Source organism: Triticum urartu, chromosome 3, assembly GCF_003073215.2.
Source record: "Triticum urartu cultivar G1812 chromosome 3, Tu2.1, whole genome shotgun sequence".
NCBI lineage: Eukaryota > Viridiplantae > Streptophyta > Magnoliopsida > Poales > Poaceae > Triticum > Triticum urartu.
In genome coordinates, this window is record NC_053024.1 from 666,746,632 (window position 1) to 666,764,264 (window position 17,633).

General features: G+C 47.2%; 2 protein-coding genes across 6 annotated transcripts in view; one reads left to right on the forward strand and one right to left on the reverse strand.

Moving 5' to 3' along the window:
• Positions 1-16,422, forward strand: LOC125545785. Of its 5 annotated transcripts, none has more exons than XR_007300226.1 (4): positions 7-392; positions 5,180-5,357; positions 6,636-6,772; positions 8,888-16,422. XR_007300226.1 is itself a non-coding variant. In XM_048709819.1 (2 exons), the coding sequence occupies exon 2, from the start codon at positions 1,741-1,743 to the stop codon at positions 3,226-3,228; it is 1,488 nt and encodes a 495-aa protein (XP_048565776.1). In that variant the 5' UTR covers positions 1-392; positions 616-1,740; the 3' UTR covers positions 3,229-4,149. The 5 variants fall into 5 exon arrangements, 2 of the variants coding, with proteins under 2 accessions (XP_048565776.1, XP_048565777.1); XR_007300227.1 differs by lacking the exon at positions 8,888-16,422 and adding an exon at positions 7,879-8,014; XR_007300225.1 differs by lacking the exon at positions 8,888-16,422 and having other exon boundaries at positions 10-392; positions 6,636-6,790.
• LOC125545786 (MADS-box transcription factor 51-like) overlaps positions 6,040-17,633 on the reverse strand; it is a 26,432-nt gene continuing 14,838 nt past the window's right edge. Inside the window, exons 2-5 of the mRNA XM_048709821.1 lie at positions 8,506-8,587; positions 8,094-8,143; positions 7,905-8,010; positions 6,040-6,407 (exon numbers count right to left, since the gene is read on the reverse strand). Coding sequence (XP_048565778.1) covers positions 6,312-6,407; positions 7,905-8,010; positions 8,094-8,143; positions 8,506-8,587 — 334 coding nt within the window. The 3' untranslated portion in view covers positions 6,040-6,311. The remainder of the gene's footprint in view (positions 6,408-7,904; positions 8,011-8,093; positions 8,144-8,505; positions 8,588-17,633) is intronic.

Genomic DNA, 17,633 nt, shown 5'->3' on the forward strand with positions numbered 1-17,633 from the left:
AACACGCCACTAGCCCCACTAGCAGCTACTCGATGCATTGCACGGAGCATCCCACGAGCCGCCGCGTGCCCCAGCGACAAACTCCCAACCCGGCGTACCTCGCGTGCCTGCATACGGCGCTGTGGAGAGGCGTCAGGGGCCGCTGGCCAATGGTGGGTCGACACGCCGGCCCGCGTTTGCTTTCCTCCCGGCCGTGCCGCGACGTGGTACTACCCCACTCCGAGCTATAAAATGCGGCGGAAAACGCCAAGGCCTGCCCCCCTCTCTCTCTCTCTCTCTGCTTGAGGCTGCGGCCGGGAGGCAGCCAAATGGCGACGCGCGCCTCCACTCCGGTCCTCCGGGAACCTGCGCTGCGCACACACTGCATGCCTCCAGGCGTCGCCGACTGAGTGGTAAGAAAAATATCTTCTCCTCCCTGTTGTTGATGGTTTTCTTGCCGCCTTGCCTTGCTTTTTGTCACCTTCCTCCTCCCATTTCCATCTGCTCTGCTCTTGCCTACTTTCGTTTTGCCTCGGTTCGTTCATGTCTTTGCCTTGATTTCTTGGAGAATCATCGAGGTCGTGTTCTCTTGCATCGTTTGCCGCCATTGGTTCCTGAACTTGCTGATCTATCTAGATGCAGTCCGGGATTACAATCAATTGCAGCAAAAGAAGAAGAAAAGCTGGGGCAGATCTCATATTGTAGAGCGTGCGTGCTAGGTGGGAGGCGCCGGGAGGAAGGTGGAGAGAGGCGCAGTGCGGTGTGGTGGCCGTCGTCGTCTTGGGTGCCAGCTTAAATGGGCAAGCAGACTTTGAAGTAATGCCGGGGATCGAGTCCGGCGCGCTGGCAGATGAACCGGATGACATCCCACCGCTCCGGCCACCGCCGCACGGGCCCTGCCTAGGATGCAAAGCACGTCCGCGCCATGGGCTCCGGCGTTCCGTCGGTCCGCGCTGCGCAGGTGGCGACGCATGCAGGCCGATCAGGCGTGTTGCCGGACCCCGGACGTGGCCTTCTTGCTTTTTCGAGGCTCTTCTGTCGTGTTGTATAGTATGACTGGCCGGCCCAGAACATTGTAGAACATGCCAAAGATTCCCGCGGTTTTTTCACCCTTGCTTGCTTCTCTCTCCGCGTGCATTCATCAGTACCTGTCCAGTCCAGTCTAATACTTCAACGAGGAGTAGCTGCTTGACCCCCGGCACAGCCCAAGGGGCACCCACCGCCTTCGCCCGCCCTGCAAAGGTGGGCGGCCTCTTTGGTGAAAGGCCTGTCGTTTAGTGACCCGAGGGCATGCCCGATATGGGACGGACGTAGCACAGTGACTCTCTGGCCGGTCGAAACGTATGCCTCTTGCACTGCACCTGCCACGCACGTGGGTGCGCGTGGGCAGCGAGCGGCGCGAGATCCTAGGCTGCTTATTAGGGTATCTCCAGCCGCGTCCTCAACAGGCCCTTCTCAAGCGATTTTGTCACGCCGGCGTAAAAAAAAAGCCCAGTCGCGCCTTCAGAAGCCCGTTTTTCGCTAGCTCGGGCAAAAACTGGTGCCGGCGGACCCAGGCCGAACCCGGCGCCCTGGGGGACGCTTGGGGAGCCGGCGCAAGCGAAAAAGGCGCGTGGGCCCGCCCAGGCGGCAACCCGAGGGCCTTTTCCCGCCGTTTCTTGACGCTTTTCCCTCGCATCTCTCCCGCTCGCTCGCCTTCCTCCCGCCATTCTCTCCCTTTCTCCCGCCAAACCCCCTCCAGCTCGCCTTCCAGTCGCCGCCATGCCGCCGAAGAAGTACGCCATGCCGCGCGCGGCGGCAACCACGACTGGCACCGTGGCCCAGCCGAAGCAGAGGAAGCCGATGGCGCCGCCATCGAAGCCACCGGGCATGTCGAGCGCCGAGTGGAGGGTGGAAGTTCAGCGACGCGACGCAGTCACCACCGACCGGCGGAACAGGGCCATTGCCAAGAAGGCCCGCGACAACGCGGCGCGTGCGGCGGCGTCTTCCTCATCGGTCGACCACGCAGGGATGATGAATCCATCCGCCGTCAGCCACGCCCAGTACGCGCCCTGGGGACAGCAAGGCGTCGGCTCTCCATGGGGATCGTCGTCGCCCGGCTACGCCGACGGCGACGCGCACGGGGGGTTCAACCCAAACGTGACCTTCCCCCATGGCCACCCCGCGACGCGCACACCCTCGCCCGCCTTCGTCGGCGTGCAGTACCCTCCATACAACTACTCGCCGCCCGCCGCCTACGCGTCCACACCGACGCCCCATCTCCGACGTGGTCCGCTGCCCTTCTCGCACCTCGGCGACGCCGACGACACAGGAGCCGACATGGACAACATCATCGCGACAGGATCGACCGCGGCCGCCGCGTCTCCCGGGTTTGCCACCCAGGACGAGGTAGTGGATCTCAACGGCGACATGGAGGTCGAGCTCGGCTACGTCTACGGTGAGGACGCGCACGAAGCACAGGAACCCGAGGAGGAGGAGGAGGAGGAGGAGGAGCCGGCTCCTGTTCCGATGAAGGGGCGCCAGAAGAAGAAGCGGGCGGCTAGGTCAGGCGAACCGCGCATCAAGTGGACGTCCAAGGAGGAGGAATGCCTCGCCGAAGCATGGAAAGTCGTCTGCCTCGACCCGACCACCGGCGCGAACCAGAGCTTGGAGACGTACTGGGACTGCATCAAGGCCGAGTTCGACGAGCGGAAGCTCGTCGACCCGTACTTCAAAGGCGTCTACATGCAGCGCGGCTCCAAGGCGATGGCGAACCATTGGGGGCGTATCCAGTTGGCATGCAACAAATGGCATGGAATCGTCGAGGAGGTCGCGGCTCGCCCGGAGAGCGGCGCCAGCGTTGAGGATCAGCTACGCACGCTGTTCGCCCGCATATCTTCGTCGGCTACGCCCGCCGCCCGCCAACTGTTTGTTCCTCCGCGCAGCTGCTGCGTATGTTCGCCATGTATCGGGGCGACAACCAAGACGCCGACTTCAAGCACCTCAACGCCTACAAGCGCATTGACAAGTGCGAGAAGTGGGCGGAAGTCCGACGTGCCCTCGACAAGGCCAAGGAGACATACAAGCCGGACGCGACGACTCCGGGCGCGAGTGAGGGGCGGCCGGACGGCCACAAATTGGCAAAGAAGGGGAAAAACGCCGACGTGGCAACCGCGCGAGTGCAGGAGTCCATCGAGCATTGCCTCGCCGACGCCCAGGCCCGGGCCGTCCTACGTGAAGAGAAGACCGAGGCGCGATGGTCGTCGCTGATGAAGAACAGCGCCATCAAGCTCGACCTGCTCCGGACGAACGTCGCCGCGAAGAAGAGAAACACCGACATGGCTTTTCTGATGGGCGGGGCGGACATGCTCCAGAGCGACGACGAGGAGCTCAGGGCGTGGTACATGGCGGAGCGCGGCCTCATCCTGAATCAGATGCGGACGGCAACGCCGACGACGCAAGCTCCCGCGCCCACGACCACACGGACGCCAAGCCCGAACGACGCCTCTACGTCGCCGCCCAGCAGTGCCGAAACCGCGCCGACACAGCCCAGCACCGAAGCAGCTCCGACACCGCCGAGCCCGAACACGCCGACTCCGCCAACGCTTGGAGCCGACCCCGCCGAGTGAATCATGCACGCGAACTTGCGGCGTGCGACGCTCTGTTTTTTGTAACGCCAGACTACGTCCGATCGCCGGATTTGTGGCGTCTTTTGAGGGCGGGAACGACCAAGTTTTAAATTTCCCGCATCCTGGGGCCGGCGCTTGGGGGCGTGACTGGGAGCTAGGTCGCCCCCAGGGGCCGAACTAGCGCCGGCACGCCCCCAGGCCGCTCTATTTAGGCGCCCTGGGAGGCCGAACGGCTGGAGATGCCCCCGTTGTGCCCCCCAGTAGGCGTTTTTTCGGCCTTCTAGGGAGGCCTCCGTGAATTTTTTCTTTAGGGGTGAGATTTGTTCCAGTCGTCGCCCCACCCACACACCTGCCCAGTCCACGTCCGCGCCGCTCCGGCCGCGCCCACGCCGTGTCGTCCGCCAACAACACGCCCACGCCGGAGTAGAATAGCTGGAGGAACTGGCTGGATCGGTGGGTGGAGGAGAGGTACATTGATGACGAGAAGAGCAGAACAGCCGGAGCTACACGACGATGCCGGACTCGCCGTCCAGGGACTCGACGACGGCGCAGCAGTACGTGCCCAGCCCGTCGTTCTACGCCTACCGGCGGACCTCGCGGGGGAGCTCCGCGTGCCACGGCCACGCGCGCAGCCTCTTCGGCGGCTACTCCTCGCCCGGCCACGCACGCTCCTCCTCCGCCCCGCCCACGCGCGCTCCGGCCGCGCCCCCGCCTCGCCAGCTCCGGCCAGTGGCCTCCTCGAGCTCGCTGTATGGCGGCTCCGGCCAGCGGCCTCCTCGAGCTCGCCCTGCGGCAGCTCCGGCACGCCCGGGCCGGCGCGCGACGAGCAAGGCGGCAGCGCGCGGCGCGCGGTGAGCAGAGGCCGGCGCGCGGCAAGGAGGCGGCCGGGACCAGCAGCGGGAGTGCCCGCGGGATCCAGCCGGAGTGGCACGGTGGAGCCTGGCGGGGAGGGGGCCGGAGAGGCGGTTGCCGGCGAGGGAGGGAGAGAGGATGGGAAGGGCCGCGGCGAGGGAGGGAGAGAGGTTGAGGAGGGTCGCAACGAGGTAGGGAGAGAGGTTGGGGCGGGCCACGAGAGAGAGGTTGGGGAGGGCGGCGTGGGAGAGAGCACGTGGGTGGGGCCTGGGAGAAAAAGTATACAGAGCCGAGTGGAAGGCTGACGGTGGGCCAATGACATGCAAAATCTTCTCTCTCCGCCCCCAACAGCCCCCCGGTGGTCTGGATTCGCCCTGAAAGCGCCGGCTGTATTTTTTATCAAATCCGGCGAAAAATAGGATCTTGGGGGCGTGGCTGGGACGATTTTTAAGCGCCGGTGTCAAAAAAATGGTCTGGGAGGCGTTCCTGGAGACTCGGCTGGAGATGCCCTTACTACGCGCCGTGCGCGGCACGGAGAGCGACTCTTTGGCCGCTGGTCTGCTTCCTCTCTCCCCCCGCCATTCCGTTTTGCTGTTGCTGCTTTTGGACTTTCTCCTCCCCTGCCCCTGTTTTGGACGACAGTATCTACGAGTTCTCGCTGCATCGCATGGCTCAATGCGTGTGCTCGAGTTCTTTCTTGCTGCTTTGGCTGATTTATATTACACTATTGCAATGTACAGCGGGGTCAACTAGCAAACATTAGCGACGGCCAGGAGGGAGGAGGACGTTTGTAGCTCCATTGGGCGTGCCGCCGTTGCCGGTGCCGGTGGTGACCGGCACTAGCTAGCTGGAGGCCGGATGGGCGTTCGCGTCGTACGTGGGGGCCTGGCCGTTCATCTGAGGTGCGCCGCGTGTCAGGTGTGTTTCGCTCCTGTTCTTCCATTCCATTCCATGATCAACATGCTTTATGTACAGCATTTACATCGATTTAATAAACACTAACATCGAGAGGACGAGAACAAGGGAGTAGCTCAATGGTTGGGTTCGCAGTGGTGCCACCCAGCAACCAGAGTTGGACTCATGTTGGGACAAATATATAATTCTCGCTAAGGAGGCGTCAAAATAAATTGCCATTCCAGTTTTTTTTTCCGTCCGCAATTACCTCCTCCTCCGCCACCGATTCCTTCTCTGCTCGCCGCAGCTCCCGTCCCCGTCCACTTCTCAAAGCTGCGCCGATCAAAGCTTGGCCACCCCAGAAATGGTACATCAACAGGCCCAGCCCAAAGCCCACATGTACACCAACGATATAGAAGAACAAAGAGAGGCTGCAAATATTCTGTGCATCCACAAAGGCTACTACTCATATATTCTCACTTGTCTCGTAAACAAAACTTATATATTCTCACATAGGCATCGGCATCATGAAATCACAAACAAGCCTGATACTTTGCTTAATGCACACATGAATGTGATTTTTTTTCCCAACCAGGCAATGCCCCTTTTCATTAATTGCTTAACAGAAATACAGACGTCCGTCTCTGCAGTTAGACATGAATATGATCCTCACCAAGTTAACAGGAAACATCTGCATTCCGTTATATAAAGTGCATCTGCATAAACTGATTTCCCATTCAGTTGCTTTCTTTTGAGACAGAGATTATTCCGTTCCAGATAACAGGACTTGTTGACAACAGAATGATAGGTTGGCATAAATATATCACAGAGTCCGAACGAGGCACAAGGCAACCTTTTATTGAATTTGCAACCTTCTGCCTTGAGTCATACAAGCTGCAGCCCTGACAACTCTTCGATACCCAACAACTGGGGAAGAGTTGCATCTGCAGCAGAGCATCCCTTGTACAGAATGCAGGCTCAAGTCCTTCCTCCTTCCAGTCCCCTAGGGCCATTGGAGTTCTGGGCGCAAGCACTTGCACTCGTGCTTGCGCCGCTATTTAGTTGCGCCAACATCTGCAGAAACAAAGCAAAGCTTGTAAATACTCTTTGTACATGGATTCAGATGATCTATTTAGATGCTTACATTTTGTCTTGTTTAAATTTATCAACTATATTGCCTTGTAAAATGTCATTGTGTAGATTTAACTCTCCAACCAGGTTCTGTTTCAACACCTAATTTCCTGTTTGCAGGTAACTGACAGGAGATCTATACTGATGTCTCCATTTTGTCTGTCATTTCAGGCAGTCTGCAATACGACCGGCTTACTGATGCTATGGAATAAGCTAGACAATTCGCAGAATAATTGAATAGGAACCCACTTGTCACTGGCCTACTAAAACAAAATTCCTCACAAGGATTTCATTATCTTCGGCACGAGGTCAGATTTCCCTCTGCATACGTGTGTCTGTTGCTTGAATTATATCCACAAGTACAGTTCTACAGACACACACACACACAAAAGTACAGTTCTACACAATCAAGGGCTGTAGCACACAAACCTTTATGCCCTGTTTGGAATGGATATAGCTTTTGTGTGGGCACCAGTTTGAACTAAATACCTATCAGGATCTTGGTAGGTTGGTAGGGGAATTTGGGAATTGTCCTGACCAAAAAAGGGGAATGGGGATCGAAAGATTGAGGCGGATAAGCTAGGGTTCTAGTACAGGGAAACGTAAAGAAGGTCACATAAGAGTTTATAAAGAACTCGTGTGGTGAATCACAGGTAGTCTCAGTTACAGTTTACTGGAAGGGATTAATACAAGACTGAAATGAATTGAAACAGGGAAAGGTAATTTGCCCAGATGGCTTCTGGCCGTTGGATCTAAAAGTTCCTGACTGTCCGATTAACATAACTCTTTGGAGGTCCAAGAATACGTCTTCTCCTAGATTTGACGCCTTCTCCCCTGTTTCCAGACTGAACTTACTGTAACCTGGCGCTTTGATTCAGACCTGCATAATTTGGGATACTGACAATACCGATGCCCACACATACATCCATTCCAAACAGGTCCTTATGCTGAATTTAGAAAATCTAGTAGTAGCAGTTAACTCCTGAGTTATGATGAAACTATCATAGGCAGTCACATGCATAGTAAAATATCCAGTGAGCTCTTTTTGCTCTGCCTATCATTTACCAACACGTAGGAACTAATATAACACACACATTCAGCCCATTATCTCAGGATGCAAGTACTTGATTGAACTTTTCTATAGTAGAATTGATTATCAAAATGGAAACTACATACCCTACACCAGTAGATAATAAAAATATATACTCAGTAGGAGAAAATATTTCCTTTAAGAAACCGAGAGGAATTAATTATGTCTAGTTAGAGCATCAAGATAGTGATGAAGCACTAAGCTGCTGAATTAGTGAAAGAGGGCCCTTGATGAAAATAGCTGAAAGCAGAGCCATTTTTCTGATGGAGCAAGGGTCTAACAGGAACCAGAGACTTGATGCATTGACACAAAAGTTAATTGCAGGTGTCTACAGAGCCACTGAAGTGTACCTTCTTGGATTTTGTATTCCTCAAAGCATCTGTCAAGAGTTTCTCCAGTTTCTCCAGTTTCTCCAGCTTAGTGGCATCGGAGTCATCAGCATTATTTTGAAGAGACCTGCAGAATTGCACATAACCAGCTTAGGAAAAAACACAGTAAATAACATACCAGGAGAGATTATGAAAGGTCTCGATGGCTACCAGGAAGCGATGTCTTCAAGCCTTGACTGTATGTTTGAAGGATCACCATCCTGGTTCAGAACCAAAATATCATGTCAGAGATATGTAAGTATATAAACAATCATATGATTTGACTACCCTGGATACAAAATGATGTAAGTACAACCTAGTCTTAGGTTATAGAATATAGATGGCTTATTTGGATAAACTAGTAGCTACCAAAAATAATCCATATTTGTATTCATTTTGCTGGTCCTGTGCATAGGCGACATAATCCTTGATTACAAATGCTTCATCATGCTAAGGATATTTCTATGGAAACTTCAGAAATATAGACTGATTGAATCCACACTATAATGCTTGGCAGTTATACAATTTACACCTAAACAAGCTCTAAGATATGCAATAAGAAAAGCTATATAGATTAATTTACATTTTTGTTCCTTGCATCGCCTCCATTCACGTTCATTCCGGGTCCCGCAAATCTCTGATAGCGATCATATGTAGCTTCTATGCTGAAAACAAATGTAGCGCATTAACGTTTGGAAACTCACTGTAATAAAGCTGAAAGACTCTGTTCAAACAAAAATTCTAAGTATTGAGAAGAAACAGCAAAATATAATTAATTTCTTTCTCTTGAATAATTTGGTGAATACCTGCATATAGGTTCATCATATCTTTTACCTGTCAAACAAAGTTCACACACTTTTATATTACTTTTCTCCTTATAAAACCAGCTACTTTTGGACACTTGTTTAGAAGCTGAGATATATTTAGGCCTTTTTCTTAGCCCGTTTGTTGCCCTTCAAGTGCAGTGCTGTCATAATGAGGACATCAATTCAAGGGACGAGTAAAGCGACGGCGATACCATTGAGATGATGGAGTTGATGAATTTAGGCATGTTTGTTGAGGTTTCATTGAAGTGACATAGTAGAAAGGACTGAATACTGAACGACCTACATCTTTATTTGTGAGAAATAATTAAATGTTTAGTTAGTGACTTTTCAGACGACTCAAAGTAATGTTAGTGTTTTTTCAGACGACTCAAAATATACTATATATAGGGATTAACGAATATTTGCCAATGAACATTCCGTTTTAGGGTATTTGTCGAGATTATTACAAATATAATAGTTGTTGTTATATTTTTTTTGAGTCATATGAAACGTCATGTAGTTCTAGTAGATTTTTTTGTTTACCAATTAAAAAATTCAGTTATGAAAACTAAAAAACAACTATTTCCTGCTGTTTATATTTGAGGTGTTAGCCGATTCAATATTTGACATGACAATTCTCTAAAGGGGGGTTGTAAAGTGGTATGAAATGTTGTAGTAGTAGGGTTAGGTAGACATAGGTGGAGAGTTCACTCCTCCGACTGAATCACCCCTCCATGGGCCCGAGGGCTCTTTGCCTACCCCAAGACGTTGTCTCCTCGGGGTTCTCCAAGGTCTTATCTCAAGAGTTTGGGCCTTTGGGGAAGGTGTATAACGCTACGGCTGCTGCCACCGGTTCCTGGTTGTTATGCCTATCGGTATCTAGACTGGACCCACAGACCAAACTAGTCTTTTCTACGCACTTTGTCTTCACTCATGCTCACCCGGGAAGAACTTCTTAGTCGGTCATCCTTCGTCAAATTACCCCAGGCCAGGCATGCTTAATCTAGAGGTTCTTTGGAGATGAGCTTTCGGAAAAGAAGATGCACCTTGCTGATATGCGTAGTCTATCATTCGTATTAAGCGTGGATGTCACATACACCCCCACTCAGAGGAATCGACGTCCTCATCGGCCTAGCAATGACTGTTCTCTTTGGCAAAGTCTATGCGCTCAGTACCAGCACATGTGGCATGTCATGTGCCATGACAGGCCACACATGCCCGTGCCCCTGAGCCACACACGCTCGTGTAACCGCAAGGGCCGGCTCTGATACCATTTGTAACACCCTGACAACCATCAGTGGTCTTGGTCGTTATGCCAGGTGGGATCAGCAATGGCCCCGCAAGTAGTCTTTCCTAGATACTTTGTCCTCACTCGTGGTCACCCGGGAAGAACTCAGCGGTCGGTCAACCATCCTCAAATTACCCCGTGCCAAGCACGCTTAGTCTGAAGGTTCTTTGGAGATAAGTATCCAAAAAGAAGGTGCACCTTGTTGATATGAGTAGTCTACCATTGGTATTAAGCCAGGATGTCACAAGGTGTTTGACCTAGAGTACAATACCCAACCAGTATAGTTACTTGCCCCCTTCAGATACATTTTTTCGAGTTTTAAGCTAGGAACCACTATAAATTCCTTTTGAACAATATTATTATCTTCCTTTTAGATTTAAGAGTGTTTCATCTTCACAAGCCCTTGCTCGATATTTTTCTTTTGTTCCATAACATTTGCACTATTCTTCGAGAATCGCTAGAACAACTAGAAAAAACAGGAACCTCAACAAGACCTCCCTCTTATCCACCTAAGAGATAGTTGATCTGGAGAGCTAAGACGGTAAGGATGCCCTTATTTCCATTCTTGGCAGAAGAGACCAATAATTTCGTGTAGGCCAAGACCACGGAAAAAGTCAATTTGCCTAACAGAAGCATAATCCATACTATAGGGCATTACTTGGTACAATTAACAGAGTTGTGACAAATAGGTTTGTGTCACGAAAAAAGAGCCAACCTTGATTATCGAACTACCGACTCGGTTCATCATGGATTCAGTGCGATGAGCTCAAAGATGGTGATAGGCGATTCAAGCAAAAGGGAGGCATCTATCCTTGTAGTGGGAGGGGTCTCTATACTCCGAGGTGGATCAGGCACAAAAATTAGCTTAGACCTCCACGAAAGCCTCTACATAGCTCGAGAAATAGGCCTACATGATGGCCATTATGTCTAAATGGGTGGTACAAGTATACAACTAAATATGCAGCAGAATATGTTGATATCCTTAAATTTCCTACTTCAGTATGACCCGTTACAAATATTTTATCAAACACAAACACATCTATATCACCACAATGAACATGGAAGCTTCCCTAGGTCTCGAGCCTCGCCTTAATGGAAATCAGTTTTGCACTCCTAAAGCCTTAACAAGAGCACTTCAAAGGTGTAAAAGGGTTGACGCAAGAGCTTGTTCTTGGATGTGCTCGCCCACCATGCAAGCAAACTATTGGGTAGCATGGATATGGTTAGCTCATGATAATGATCCTCATCATCATTTGTGCAAATCCTGGATGAATGTGAGCCACAAGAAAACCAAATCCATGCAAAGACACTTTAAGCACTTGAGAAAGGACTCATGAGTGTATTGTCACGGTTGGGAAGCATCATCGCCGTCATGGCCCATGAAGCATCCTATCAAGGGAGTCTTTGAGAACACCCCAAAAGGAGTCGTAAAGGGACACACTATGGGAGTAGTGCTTCCACACTTCAGAGGTCATTGGTGACACTGAATGAATCCTTTTTCTCCACATCTTTCTATAGGAAGGCCTCCTTATTGGTGGCATACCAATGCTTGTCCATAGTTGGACACATGCAAGAGGAAAAGGATGAACTCTATCTTAAAAGATAAATTCTAGTAGATGAGAAAATACACTAACAGTGCATATAATCTAGCTAAGGAGTTTTGGTGATTAATGGCGAGACAAACAAGGGTACTAATTATTTCATATTAGGTCACTATGCTAAGTGGAAACAAAAATTGGCAACTCCTCATAAAGAAGTTTGCCCAGAGCTCAAATAGTTTGTAATTTTCTAGGATTTTAGTAGATCTAATATTCCACATTGAATCTAAGGAGTACCATACAACCAAGAGTCACACACATTATAACTAGAATTAACACTTACAAATCTTCAAGCAATCCCTCGTGGTTTAAACACTTACTATCTCATGACAAACACTTTACGCTTTCCTGATACCTTCGGGCTAATCGTTCAAAACCACCTAACATAGTGATTTGTGTGAGTTGTTGACTAAACTAGTTGTTTTCCAAAGTTTCTTTTTGAAACTACTTAGTCTTATCCATAGCAGATAGGCTATGTCGTTATTCAGACTTCTCTGTTAGGCATGCTTCCCTTGAGGTTTTCCCTGTCTAGTAGTTCCAAGCTAGTAAGTTTTGCTCCAACCACAATATAACTTTGGCACATTTGAGCGATGCTTTTTTGGAACCTCCAATTGGGATTTAGCCTTCCACCAAGATGTTTTCAGAGGGTGCTTTGTTAGGTCAAATACCTCCATGCAAGAACTATTCGGTATTTCCAACTGCCTCCTTTATGGCTAGACCATGTTTTTTTAACGTGTGGCACCTCTAAGTTATCTTCATCTGATACCTTCAGCTAGTTGGCTTCCAAAGGTAATTTTGGACCACCTGGCTCTCCATTTAGCAACGGAAGGCCTTTCATTCCTTAATATTTTGTCATTTCTGGTAGTCCAAATATTCCAACATGCAATAAAAATAACCTAGACAGAAAAGGCTTTGCAAACTCCTTCCTGGCCTTGTTAGCAATAGCACACATATCATTTCCACCAGGCCAACAGACTTGTAGATAATTCTAGATCCTCATACTGAAATTACACATGAAGAAACAAAGATATGTGTCCTCTCTGGCATGTGTTGGGCATAGAATGCAATCCATTACACCAGATATATTCCAGGGCCTTCTTTGCAACATGTCCTTCATATTTAACGTGTCCATTATCATCATCCATGCAAACACTTTGATATTTATGGTGCAACAATTTTTGCAAATCACAATAGGATGGAATTGGAAATATTTGGAGAATGAACCAAATCATAGTACATTTTAGGTGTAAAACCATCATAGTTTCTCCAAAGCAAACATCATTTTTATCTGGTTGCCTATTCAGAGAGGATAGCATCTGCTGAATATCATGCAATTCCTGATAAGCAACATCAGATAGGGGTAGATGAAACAATGATAAAATGTCATCGCATTCCAACACCTCCTTCATAGTGATGTAAGGATCTTTAGCATAAGAGAAAAGCCTCACAGTGATGTAAGGATCTTTAGCATAAGAGAAAAGCCTCACAGTGATGTAAGGATCTTTAGCATAAGAGAAAAGCCTCTGGAAGCTTTGTTGTAAAGGAATAACAGGCCTGGAGTGCTGCAAGAAATCATTCCAGAAAAGTATTGTGTCACCTTTGTTTACTTTTACCCATGTGACATTCCTGAAACCATCAACCAAGTTGAGAATGTCCTTCCACCAGTGAGAACCACAGGCAAGAATAAAGGCATGGAGGACACGGCAGAATTAAGCAGCTGCAATCGCCACCTTGGTCTAAGAAGGATGAGCTTGCAATCAACCTCCTCTACATACAATCAACCAAAGGCAGCAACTCCAAAATCCTAGGCCTAGTAGTGCCCACAAAGAGACCTAGATAAGTAAAAGGCAGCTTTCCTAGTTGGCAACCAAAAACTCCAGCAAGCCTTGAAGCCTCCTCTTCATTAATATTAATTGGCAGTAATGGAGATTTATGATAATTAACTGCAAGGCCAGTAGATTTGGTCAATGTAGCTAGCAGTTTCTTCAAAGCAAAAAAGGTGAGAGTCCACAACAGGCAGGATTATAAGTGTGTCATCGACATATTGGATTATGCGAAACTCTTTGTCATGGCATGGTATGGGGAGATGCGGCTCACCCCTTCGAAGCATCATGTTTACGATAGACTGCAATAAACCAGCAACAAGCACAAAAAGAAGGGGGTAGAGGATCTCATTGCCCGACCCCTCTATGCCATTTAAAATGCCTTCCAGGTGTAGAACTGCACGCACCAGCCAGTTCACCCAAACGCTCAAGCTGGTGGAGAAAGGAGGGCTATGCATTTATACGTCAACACTCCCCCTCACGTGTTGCTCCCTCAAGCCTAAACGTGGACCGAAAGTGGGCTGCAATTTAGTTGCACCAGCTGGGTCTTGAACTCAAGACCACTTGGCTCTGATACCATGCAGAACTGCACGCACCAATCAGTTCAGCCAAAAGCTCAAGCTGATGGAGAAAGGTGGGCTATGCATTTATATGTCAACACCAAGTACACCAATAAGTAGTATTGATGAGGTTTCAGAAGCTAGAAATTCCTTAATCCATGAGATCCACCTGAGATCAAAACCCCGAGCTTGAAGGATTTGGAGGATGGCCTCATGTTTAATTGTGTCAAATGCCTTCTCAAAATCAAGCTTTAATATCACAATGGGTCTCTTAGACTGGTGTAGATATTCCAAAGTCCAGGACAAACTGTCTTGAACAGTTTTAGACATTATAAAACCATACTGATTCTTGTGCATAGTCCATGATGACACCCTAAAGCCTTCAAGTTCTGGAGGAGCCAATAGTTTGTACAAGGCCAGAGATCGCCTACTCCGTGAGGAGACCTACCCCGAGTTAGGCTTGGACCGGGTGTCCATGGTCATGGCGATAGGTGGGCTTTAGACCTTGGCGGTTGGAAATCAAGGCCTTTGTGATCTTAGGACTTAATTGGTGTTTGATCCTCCACCAATGTGGGCGTATGATGATTGCACCAATACATCTTCGTGTTTGGAAGCCCTATCTCTTGCCCCCTTTACTTGTTGCAAGTTTTGCTTCCACATTACTCTCTTAGATACATAAACGATCCTACATGTAGCCCAAATGTTATAGCTTGTGTTGCGTGAGCGGAAGTAGGTTCAAATTGAGAAAATGTAAATCTACTAACATGGCAAGGAAAACTTCCCTCCATCAAGTTTTGTACATAATGGCACAATAGAATTATGTCCTTAGGAACTAAGAAGAAATACACCTAAAGAAATCGCCAATGGGCATGGCAGTTGATACACACAAAAAGTGGCTAGGGGGCAACATCTTGTAAGATAGCCTTGAACATCCCCTCATGAGCCAAGGTAGGTCCACATTTTGCAGAAATTAAATTCCTTTTTATATACCTCCAGGCATTTGTTTGTTTGTAAGTCTGAGGGCTAATGGGTAATGTTTGCTTCAGAAAGGAAGCATTGTGCCAATCCATACCCATTAGGACTTGAGTTGGGTTTAGGCCTCATAAACTAGGCCATTTCCACGAGGATAAACCAAGTTCCTCAAAAAATATAATTGAAGTAGCATTACATCAAAAACCATCACACTCTCCAAGGCCCTCGTAACCTACGAGCTCAGGTTGCCCATTGGCTCCTTTGATTGTTGGTGTGCCCAGACAACCTGGTGAATGTGCACACTAGCATACTAGAGAAGAGGGGGGGAGACCATGACCATGTGGGTAGCTGCAACTCAAGGACCTCTTCACCTTATTGTACCATGCGTCATTGTGGATCCCTTGAGCATTGAAGGAGAGGACATCAAAGCACAAGAATTATGACAAAGCAAGTATTATGGCAAAACTAGATGACTTGAGAAGAGGAAGGGCGCCATGATGACATGGGTGGCTACAACTCGGGGGCTTTGAGGTGGTTTCATCACACACACACACACACACACACATATATATATATATATATATTGGACGCCACAATCATGAACAACAAAAATGGTTCTAGTGTCAAAGATATGAGGGTATCCAAGATGAAAGGAGTAAGAACACAAAATATGATATGTGACAATGGGTTCTACTTGAGATAGAATCATTTGGTGGAGGGGGTTGGCGTAAGAATGAAGTTTGCCACAAGACACAAGTCGAACTTACAACCTAAATAAAGACATGACTTAAATGACCAAAAGTACACCTTAAACATCACAATGTCTTGTCAAGTTACCTTCTGAAGTTTGGATCGAAGTCTACATTAGATTATAAGAATATATAGACTAGAATTGCTAAGGAAAACCATAACATTTCATCAACACAATATATCCTAACACTGAAATTTCTCCATATAAAAGACTAAAGTTTAGCTTTAAATATGCAGGCTTGGGGACAAAACCCAATAAAAGCTTTATCTTTCCTAATCAATAGGTTCGTATTTTTATGAATGCATAGAAATACATGAAAAAACACTTAATTATATTAACATGAAATTTGGTGAAGGGAGTGAAAATTAGTGCAACACCATATATTCTCTTTTATAAAACAACTAATTCTTCATATATTATTAAAAGTTTACTTTGTGGTCAATATTGAAAAGCATAGATACACTCGGGTGACTCTTTATAAGGTAGAATATATTAAAATTTTGTATGTATCACTAAAGTTATTTTCAACCAAGTAAAAGGAACATCTTACGAAATTAAACTTCAAATATGAAAGGAGTTCACACTGAAGTACTAAAAATTGCAATATTCACTTGAAAAGCTAGTTTACAAAGGAAAAATGTTCAAACGAAATCAAGTGTCTATATATGAAAGAATCATGCGAACAAAGAATATTGGTACATGATAATTATATATCATTGTAGGCACCATCAAGACGATATGAAGCAAAGTTCCTGTAAATCCTGTTGTTGCAGCAATTTCCACTTGAGAGAATATTTATCGCGTAGAATTTCCTATGACACCTTTTAAAACGAAGTTAGACCGAGAAATGCAAATGAACCATCAAACTTTAGAAATCACATTACCATAAAAATCACCAACCAGCAATCAGATCATTACATGCTATTGTAATACATCTTTGCGCAAGATGTTCCTTTTCAACAATTTCCATAAAAGATTTTGAAACGACTACAAAGTGACATCCAGTCCATAATTGAAGTACTAACAAGGTCAAATAATTTCCGATGCACTCGCCTATTTTCAATTCATAATGTAAAGTTTACTTGCTACAAATTATGTACTAAATTTATAACTCTTACTTTCAAAAAATTCTTCTAAATATACATGTATTTACATGTAGAAAATATTTGTGTTCATTAGACATGCACCAAAACATTTTGCAATATATATTATAGTGTATAAACAATAACCGCATGTCACATTTAGGAAAAATTAGTCAAGTATCATAGCATCATCTATCCATTTGCTCAATTGCCAAGCACAAAAGTTATAACACCTGCTAGACACAAAGAATAGGCTTAATGTAGACATCTTATAGGTAAACACCACTTTTTATTGAGCTTGCACGAATCTAATTGGATGATAGAATGATCTATCTGCATTGGATATCTAGACAATATCTAAGATGATATGCGACATCATCCTCTCCTTATAATTACCCGTTACATAGACAAATTTGATATGGAGGCAAAGAAAACAGTGTAAGAGGTGAAACATCATCCTCTCTCCTCATCACCATGCCTATGTAGACAAAAACGTTAATGTGAAAGTCTAAGAGATGGCACCGAATGTAGGGCACTAAGAGAGGCCATATTTTGACACACTCTCCCTAGCCCAAGTCTTTTTCCAATGATAAATATTCCTTATGAAAGTTCACTATGGGGTCTTTCCATGGATATAAGGTCATTTTAGATAATTTATTGACTAGATTTTATTACCATGAGTAATTGGGATAATCGTGTTTGATAGATCTATTGTATTTTATTATTATCAGCACATCGAATTGGCGCAATCAGTATTTAGTCAAGAGGACATGCCTATGTTGTTGGATGGTCAGTGTAACTCGATTGGTTGAAGTCTCGAGAAAAGTGGTC

What these genes read in the sequence shown, in the direction of transcription:
- LOC125545785 (XM_048709819.1), top strand. Translation starts at nt 1,741, where the DNA reads ATGCCGCCGAAGAAGTACGCCATGCCGCGCGCGGCGGCAACCACGACT.